This window comes from Equus quagga, chromosome 13 (assembly GCF_021613505.1).
Source record: "Equus quagga isolate Etosha38 chromosome 13, UCLA_HA_Equagga_1.0, whole genome shotgun sequence".
Lineage (NCBI taxonomy): Eukaryota > Metazoa > Chordata > Mammalia > Perissodactyla > Equidae > Equus > Equus quagga.
Genome location: NC_060279.1, coordinates 37,279,196 through 37,288,507, shown reverse-complemented (window position 1 = coordinate 37,288,507; position 9,312 = coordinate 37,279,196). Strand labels below are relative to the sequence as shown.

The 9,312-nt window shown below is 49.7% G+C and overlaps 1 protein-coding gene across 2 annotated transcripts; it reads right to left on the bottom strand.

Annotated features, from left to right (window-relative positions):
- Positions 1 to 3,698: 3,698 nt before the first annotated feature.
- On the bottom strand, positions 3,699 to 9,099 carry ISG20L2 (interferon stimulated exonuclease gene 20 like 2). 2 transcript variants are annotated; one of them, XM_046681978.1, is made up of 4 exons: positions 8,962 to 9,099; positions 7,475 to 8,326; positions 5,300 to 5,500; positions 3,699 to 4,615 (listed from the first exon to the last, which is right to left on the bottom strand). In XM_046681978.1, the coding sequence occupies exons 2-4, from the start codon at positions 8,207 to 8,209 to the stop codon at positions 4,502 to 4,504; spliced, it is 1,050 nt and encodes a 349-aa protein (XP_046537934.1). In that variant the 5' UTR covers positions 8,210 to 8,326; positions 8,962 to 9,099; the 3' UTR covers positions 3,699 to 4,501. The 2 variants fall into 2 exon arrangements, with proteins under 2 accessions (XP_046537934.1, XP_046537936.1); XM_046681980.1 differs by lacking the exon at positions 8,962 to 9,099 and adding an exon at positions 8,906 to 8,942.
- Positions 9,100 to 9,312: the final 213 nt, after the last annotated feature.

Below are 9,312 nucleotides of genomic sequence, written 5' to 3'. Positions count from 1 at the left end.
ATCCATCTGTCCTACCCTTTCCTCTTTCTCTTCCAGAAAACAAGGTGTCCCCATTGCTGGCTAAGCTAAGCTCAGGCTCCCATCCCCTTCTCTTTCAGGATCCACTGTAGCATTCATCTGCCCGCTCCTCAGCCACCTTATGCTCTACCGGCTTTGTCCATCAGCATCTTCAGACCTCTCACTTGACCTTTATCTGCTTCTCTTCAGAGCCAAGGAAGAGCCATCCACACCCACTTCTCTCCTTCCTCACCTCCAATTTATTCTCCAACCCATCTCAGTGGAGCTTCTGCCACCCTCCCCACCCCCACCACAGGCATTGCTTGGAAGAAGGGCACCAAATTGCTGCCACAAACAGATCCTTTTCTTTGCTCTCATCTTACTGGCCATCTCCCTGGTGTTTGATACTACCTCCTCCCTCCTGGGAAGTCTCCTTGGTTGTCCTCTTACCTGTCTGATAGCCCTTTCTTAGGCCTCTCTTCCTCCAGCAGCTTGTAAGTACGGGTATTTCCCCAGACTCTGATCTTGACCTTCCGCTCGCTCTTCTTTATATACTTTTATATAAAGGCCTCATCCCAGACCAAGGCTTCCATTCCCACTGCTGCACTGTTGTCTCTAAGCCTTAGCTCCCAGCCCCAGATTTCTTGTACTCTGCTAAGTTCCAGTCTCCTATATCTAGCCGCCAGCTGGACATCTCCATTTGGGTATCTTCAGGCAGCTCAAAGTCCACCCAATCAATACCTAAGTCATCTTCCTCAAAAACCTGCTCTTCTGCCAACCATATTCTCTATCTTGGTAAATGGCGCCCCTGCTGTCTATTCACTGTAATTCAGAAATATTAAGATGAGCTTTAATCCTCTTGCTCTCATCTCAAAGTCTTACTGATTCTACCTCCTCAGTGATGCTCATACACATCTTCCTACTTCATTGATTCAGCCTCCATTGTTGCTCATCCAAATTATTCAAACAGAAGAACTCATCTTCTGGCCCTTCTCCAACCCAGCTCCCATTTGGCTGCCAGCACTGTCTTCCTAAAACACCAATCTTATCACATCACTCCGGTGCTTTAAATCCTTCAGTGACTCTGGACAGCACTTGCCACAGCGCAGTGAAATTAGTTTACTGGTTTTTCTTCTTCAGGTTACTGTAAGCAAGCGGGAAGCAGAAGCAGTGTCATTTCCCCAATGCCTAGCACAATGCCTGGCACATGACAGGTGCTTAATACATATTTGAGTGGAAGAATTCCAAGTCTCACCAGATGCCACTTGGCTGTATTAACAGCAGAGTAGGGTGGCGGTTAAGAGCAGAGGCTTCAGACAGGCAGACTTGGGAGGTCTGAGTGCCAGCACTGCCAACCTCCAGCTACATGGCCTGGGGAAGATTTCTTACCCTTGGTGAGCCTCTGTTTCCTCAACTGTTAAATTAGAATACCACTACCTACCTTACAGAGAATGGGACAATGAACAGAAAGGGCTTAGCACAATGCCTGGCACAGAAAAGTGCTCAATGAATGGTCGTCATTGTTATTATTAATGACAGCAACCATCAATTAAACATCAAGGTTAGAAAAGAATCTCAGGGGGCAGGCCTGGTGGTGTAGTGGTTAAGTTCGCACACTCTGCTTTGGCAGCCAGGGCTTCGCAGGTTCGGATCCTGGGGCGGACCTACACACTGCTCATCAAGCCAAGCTGTGGTGGCATCCCAAATACAAAAAAGTAGAGAAAGATTGGCACAGATGTTAGCTCAGGAACAATCTTCCTGAAGTAAAAAGAGGAAGATTGGCAACAGATGTTAGCTTAGGGCCTTTCTCACCAAAAAGAAATGAATTTCAGGATTTTGATACTAGAATCACCCAGGCTCCAAGCAGCAAAATAACTTACTGTCACAAATTTAGTTAAGTGGAAACATCAGACTTGAAACCCAGTAAGTTGCTGTTATGCTGTCAGCTGTTTGGGGGACTTGCTCTATACAGGGTTAAGTGGAGGCGCTTTGTGAACAATACACAGACTGTAGACGTAGGATATTCATAGATGCACCTGGCGTATTGCAGACATGGGCATTTGTCTCTCTAAACTTAGACTTGGGCTAATGTGCCTTGGGGCACGTTCATAATTACAGTACTGTTGATCTTTCCTATTGTCAGCTGTAATTATCTGTTAAACTAGGAGTCAAATGATTCCTCCTTGGAGCTTTCACTAGACATGTGGTTCTCAAGGGTGGAGAGAGAAGCAGGGTTATCACCTGAAATCTCAAAACACACTCCCTCTTCCCCTTTCAAGAAGCACTTTGTTAAACGAAGTTTTAGACCATCAAGAGTCTGTTTGGCAGGATACAGTTCTCACACTCCTTGCCCTTTCCCATTCTCACCTGCAGCAGGGGGTCTCTTAGCATTAGAAAACAGCATTATGCTATGAAAAGAATGAATATTATTAGAAGAGCTTGTTTTGTCACGCATATGCTCCACTCTGAAGGCCCTTAGATTTAATAAGGCAAAACAGGACTTGCTGATTGGGATTCGGGCAGCAATCTGCAATGGGACTCGTCAGCCGTCATTTGGATGAAGCCAGGACCCTGGGGACAGAGGGGAAGAGGGGCAGAGTAGGAAGGGGATTGAAGTACAGGGGATTCCCAGGCACCCTTGCAGGGCAAGCTGGGCTCTGACCAGAAGTGTGATGAGAGGAAACAGTAAGTAAATGGCTGCAAGGTCCTCTGGTCCCCAGGTTCTTCCTGGTGAGCGAAAGTAAGACTGAGCTCTTTCCAACACTGGACTGAGACTAGGTGCTTTTGGACGGGGAGTGGGGGTTGAGGGTATGGGAACATAAAAGCAACCTGCTACTTTACCAAGACACACACAAAGCCAGGTTTGTTTCAGCCAACAGCTACCCTAAAAACTGAACTCAAATGAGAATTTTCCAGTTATCTTCTAGATTACTGATCACAGTGTAATTAAGATTGGCTTTCATGTGTATTTCCAGTTTTTGGTGTGGCCTTCCCAGATTATTCCCACCTAGGGTTGTGAAAAGGTGTCTGGCAACTCTTTGTGAAGTGTCACGGACATTACATATGCTGGGCTCAACAGGTCCCAACTTGCTTAGAGCTCGACAGCTGCCTGTGCAAGCGGATCCTGCAGCGCAGGACACAATAGCAAGACCACGTCTGGTTTGGCTGCAGGAAATTCCCTTCTATAGGCACTCATGACTATGACTCTGGCCCCTGGACCCAAACCAACCACTCAAGAGGGCACAAGTCCTGGTATATACACAGAGTCTGCATTCTCTCAAGACAGACTGCAGTGACCCCAGCACAAGGTCAGACCTGTGTGACTCACCTTCCCAAGGAAGAGCTGGCAGGAGCGACCAGGCTGGCATCACCAAGCACTCCTTCTCTCCAGCTCTGTCCCTGCTGCATGCCCACTTTCTGCCTCACTCTCCTGGGCACATACCCTCTGTGTGAGGGTATTCACATGTCTTGGGTGTCATTTTAGGTGATTCGTAGTGGGGACGAGGACAGGGCACCAGAGCACATAGGCTACTCACAAAGGCTTGGTCAGCGCTTCTTGACGACTTCCAGCAAACAAGGGCCCAGTGAGCGCCATCCACAGGGACCGTGGGACCCCCTTTACAGAATCGCAGCCCTACAAGACCTTGTGACAAAGCTATTCAACATGAAGTTAAAAAGAAAACACCACACAATTGTTCTTTCATTATAAAAATTTATTAAGGGAATAATTTGAGTTTTTAGAGGCTTGGTTTAGCAAAGTAGATTAAAAACCATTAAAACACTTTAAATCCTTTTTTATCCTACCAAGTGGGCTCTAAATTAAATAAATCTTCTATTACTTTAGGAAAGAGACTGCTGTCCTAATCAGAAAAGTTGATTTCCAAGCCACACTCTCTCACCTCTACCACCTTATAACCCTAAGGAGAACTAAACCTCACCAGGGATGGCTCCTCTGCAAGTCGAGGTGGGAAGAACAGGTGACATCCTGACACAACTAGATGTAGACACTAAGCCAACAGCAGAGTGTGTGATACATAACATCACCATATGTTTATCATCCAACCAGAATACTTGTGAGTGTGAAAGAAGATGCTGTTAATTTCTTGAGAACAAAAGGCATAAAATGGGACACATGGCCACCCTGGTGATAAGGCAGTTTGGGAAACTACATTTCCCAGTATGCCCTGCCCCTTGAAAGTCAAAAGGCTCAACTGGGTCAAAGCACCCTGGGACCGGCGGTTAGCACCATTTAAGAGGTAAACAGTATAGGGCTGGGTTCTGACATGGAGGCTTCCTCCTTCCATGGGACACTTAACCAGACACAGAACACAGCAGCTGAGGTGAAATTTCAATGGCTATTATGAGTGGGGTAGGGCCTCCCTCTCCCCAACAACTCTAGCTTCCAAAGGTGTGGAACTATTAGAGCTGTCCATTGGTCCACTGCTGTTTCTCCTAGGTGCCATGCTGCCTCTGCCTCCCCATATCACCAGTGTCCCCACTGCCGCTAGTCGTTTGGGGGATTCTGGGCCAGGTGCTGTTCCCACTCAACTTCAACCAACTTGTACAGCTCCATGGTGGCCTGAGCATCTTCCACAGAGGAATGTCCGCTTTTCCCAACCTGAATGAGGGAGGAAGAGAGGAGCATGACGATACAAGAGACTGTTTCTTCCCTTCCCAACTGGCTCCCCCCAAACCCCATACATGCTGTTGCTTCTGTAGTTAGTGGGCTGCAAAGGTGGAACTCTGGTGGGGCCCTACTCCTTATCTAATTTCAGGGCTTCAACTCCTATGCTACTGTCTGCCTCAATCCTTTCTGTGGCAACATACGTACGTCATACTGCTCTATATTCTGTAGAGACAGGACATACCAGATCATAGACAGGCTTTCTGAGTGCTTCATCTTGCCCAGTTCCTTAACTGCTCTCCATATGACATGTGTCCACAGCCTCCTGCCAGGCAGGCCACCCCTTCTTTGAGTGCCAAACATGTGAAATACATCAGAGGTCCTGGCATCCACTATGTGGTCTTTTACACTACCATCACTACCTGCTTTCTTCTATTCTTAGGGTTTACAGGCACTTCAAGGCTTTTTTCTGGAACACCGTGCAGTAGAGAACAGGAATTGTTATCCCTACATACAGAGACTGTTGTGCCCTTTAGCCTAAAGCTCTTCCCCTCAGAGAAGCCCACGTGGATCTCTCCACAACCAGAGGCATTCTGGGGGCAGAGCCTGAAGAGAGGCAGCAAGGAGAGCCTCCACAGTGGACATGCCAGAGCCCGGCAGCATTTGGGGAGACGCTACCTGGATGTCCCGGTTCAGCAACTTCTTGGTGAGACGCTTCAGAGACATGGTGGCATTCTCCGGGCAGTCAGCCTTCCGGTTGAGGGGAGGGATATGGGAGGTGTCGCGGGTGAGGGACTTGGGATGAAAGTACTGAAGGGCTTTGAAGTCATTGTGGATGGCATGCCCCACCACTATCTTCCCTGTGAGTATCTTCAGGATCTGAAATAGGCGTGGGAGAGGAGGTGGTGAGGAGGACTCACAGGTGGAGCCCTGCATCCTAAAAGCCTGACATGGCCAACATCCTTCTAGGTTCTTCTCACTAACTGCCCACCCGCCTCATCCTTGAAACGCCTTTTCCCACAAATTTTCTTTGACTTGAAATCCAACTCCTCTCCCTGAGCTCAAAGTAGGTTATTTCCCATGGTATAACCCTGTTCACACTTACACACCAGGGGTTCTTTACCTTCTCATTAAGTTCCACCCCAAAGACACATTAATTTGCCTTCAGTCCCAAATCACACGGCATTTGAGATGTTCATGTAACTATCTAGTTCAGTTCTAGCTTGCTACTTGAAGTCCTTTAACCATTATCATTTTGCTGGACTTAGACACAAGGCTAGGACACCCAAGTCAAAGACGGGCTCCAGGGAGGTAATGTAAGCTGCCCCAAATTATATGCAAATAGATATGTATATGAGCTTTTTTTTGGGGGGGGGGGGGTCTATAGCTTTCATCAGATTCTCAAAAGGCCTACAAGCCATAAAAGGTAAGAATCGCTTACAGACTAAGGCTGCAGAGGGAAGTGATCAGGTGAGCCACGCTTGTGCTGCCTTAATACAAAGTCAGTCCTGTTGCTTTATAGCTCCTCCTGCTCATAACCAGAGGGTATTTACCAACTAGGCAGCAACCTTATTCACACTAGGCTTAGCACCAAATAACCTCTCACCATTTCAGGATCTTAAAGCATGAGGACATACTACCACTGAAGACAACCAAAGAATCTGCCAGGGGCTCTGAAGGCCATTCCTAAAATCAGGTTCCAAAAAGGTTGGGAACAAGAGCAATAGTCCTGGAATGAGTGCATGGCCTCTCAACAGGACCCCTCAGAAGGGGCAGGCTCTTCTGGATGTACCTTAGTCTCATACCCCAGCTCGGGTGCTGGGGAAGTGATTCAAGATGAAAACCAGACGAAGGCCAATCAACTGGGTATTTAGCTGCTCCTGACTTCACCTGTGGTTTACTGGCCAATCACCCCTTTACTCTGCATTAACCTCAATACATAGGCGTCTAAGACCCACTCCATCTTCTGCCTCTCCCAAGCCTTTGCTCACTGTGCCCCTGGTGCACAGGATGTTCTTCAACTCTTCAAGTTCTTTCTAAAAACCAGCCACTTCATCTCTTCCAGCTGACTGTTCTGGAATATAAGGAATTACTGGAATAGAGTGTATTGGGAGAAGGCAAAGAATGTGGAGCTAAAATTACAAAGATGTAAACCAAGGGCGCCCTCTGGAGGCCTCTCAAGACAAGCAGGTCCCTCTCCCTCTCCTTCACTTCCTCCCCTCCCCTCTACTGCTCACTCTCCTTCCGGTTCACTTGTGCTCCCAGTATTCAGCATAGGGCTACAATGAGTAGGTTTGTTCCCTGAGATGAGAACCCCAACATCCCAGGCCTGTGTCTTCTAGCCCCTTCACTGCAGGCTACCTATCCTAGTTATACAAACATGCCCCAGTTCCTTCTGTCAACATCCTGCCCTCTCCTCCCACTAACACTTTCCACAGGCTACTTCTCGCTTGGGAAGCGCTTTCCACCTCTCTGTTCTCAACCCTAGGCTCCAACACTACGCGGCATCCCCCAGTTGAGCCCTTTTCCCCTGGCACTCATGCCTGCTGCTCTATCACTGGCTGTTATTTCTCTATGCAGGTTCCCAGTTCACCAGATCAGGATTCCACTTGAAATCTAAAATAGGTCTTTGCTAATGAAGTTTGTTACACCAGCCAATTGTAACTTTCTGGACTTTCATTTCACCACTTCTTACCCCCAGAGGAAGGCTTCTTCTTCATCTGATATTCCACTCCCTCCCACTCTCCCTCCACAATCCTTGGGCGCCTTCTCTGGATGATATCCTTTGCTGAAAAAGGACTGTGACCTCTCCTCACCCATTTCGTTGCTACCATCACGCCCCATGCCTCTCACCTGGCTCCGAGCAATCTTGAAGGGTGTAGCATTCACCATATGCTGCTTCCGGATACCACTCCATCTAGTCCGGTAGTCCACAATGTGGCAGGGAGGAAGGATGTACTCATCATAAAGCACATCTCCGTTGTAGTTGACAATGCTACATCGAGCCAAGGAACTGACATGCCCCTTGGGTCCTGTGCCCACCATCTCACAGTCAATTGCCACCATCTTTTTTGGCATCTTCTGGGATGCTCTAGAGCATTTATTCTCTAAATGAGCTTGGGTGGAGTTCTGGGGGGCCTTCTTCTGGGGAGGATTCTTCTGGGGGCCCTTCTTCTGGGGGCGAGGTGGGTGGCTCTTAATCTTTGGAAGGGCACTCTGGAACTCCCCCAGCAAATCTACTTTAGCTACAACAGAACCAGCCTTCTGTGAAGGAGCAGGGGTCAGCCAAGGCACTGCAGCCTTCTTGTCCAGGGACTGCTCTGACCCACTGCTGGAGGCCACTGTCGTCTTCTTTTTTGGAAGGGGAGGGGCCTTCCAAGCGTCCTCCACCCTAGGAGTTTCCCCTTTCTTTGGAGGTTCTGAGTGCAACTTAGGCACCTTGCTAGGGGGCTGCTTCTTCTTATTCAGAAAACCTTTCCGTTCCAAGAGCCGCCGCTTCTTAACAAATTGTCGGTGCTTGGCATTCCCCTCTAATGCCTTTTTTGGGGGAGGTTCGCCAAAATCCAGATTGAGGAGTAAGGTAGACATGACGACAGTAGATGGTGGGAGAGCAGTTGGGAAGAGTGGCTTACCAATGAAAAGAGGATGGAAGACTCATTCTCTGCGGAATCCCACAGATAAACATCTGGAGGTTTGTAGTATACCCTGGGGAAGAAAGTGATCCTGGTAACGGAGCCCATAGGCCTGGGAGAACACTAAGATCAGGTCCATCACCGTAGGACTTAAGGGAAGAAATACATCAGAGCCCCCTCCCAGACAGAGGGAGAATGAAATCTGTAATGCGCCATGATGGAAGGAACACTGTCTGTGCCAGGACGCCTGGATTCTACCGAAGTCCCACAATTCACCAGCTGTATGGTCTTACGAAGGTCATTTCCCCTCTCTAGATCTCAGTCTCATTTGTAAACTGAGGGGACTGGAGGGCCAACCAGCTCGAACTCTGTGAGTCTGGAAAGCCAGAAGAAGTGAGCTCTACCATCTGCCCAGGGAGGGAACGTCTAAGTATGCTCAAGGGTGTGACGGGTATGGGATAGATGAGCTCTAGATTACCCAAGCATCCCCCACGCGGGTCCCACGAACAGAGTCACTAACTCCAGGCACCCCTTTCCCTCGCCTCCAGGTGGAGGGAATGACCACATGCATCTCATCCAAGCCCTTCTCCCAAGAAAGAACCTTTGACGGCACATATCAGCAGAGGGGAAACCGAGGCTGGGGCCAACCTACCTCGGCGAGCACACTTTGGCTGTCCCCAGCAGGGAAACCGATCCCCACACACTTACCGCATAGACCTGCAGGTCTAGGACCGGAAGCGCCCGGAGCCGGAGACGGAAACTGGCGCCCGCCGACGAGGCCCGGGACGGCAGGCGCGCGGGTTGGAGCGCGCCGGCGGCCGGCGGGCGCGCGCCCGCAGCGCCCCGGCCTCGGGGAGCGAGGCCAGGGACTCGGAGTGCGTGAGCAGCGGCAGCGGCGGCGGGGGCGGTGTCGGGGGGGGCGGGGGCGGGATGCGCTCCCCGGCCCCTCTAGCCCCGTGGAGGTACAACTCGAAGGTGTGCGGAGGCCGCAACACACGCCAACGGCAGCGCGCCGGGAACCCCGGGCCTTACTTCCGTGAGAGGGGGGAAGTGTGCCGG

What these genes read in the sequence shown, in the direction of transcription:
- ISG20L2 (XM_046681978.1), bottom strand. Translation starts at nt 8,209, where the DNA reads ATGTCTACCTTACTCCTCAATCTGGATTTTGGCGAACCTCCCCCAAAA. An exon ending in TCAAGATTGCTCGGAGCCAG is followed by an intron (nt 5,501 to 7,474) that starts GTGAGAGGCATG and finishes CGCCTATTTCAG; the next exon opens with ATCCTGAAGATACTCACAGG. An exon ending in TGCTGAACCGGGACATCCAG is followed by an intron (nt 4,616 to 5,299) that starts GTAGCGTCTCCC and finishes TCCCTCATTCAG; the next exon opens with GTTGGGAAAAGCGGACATTC.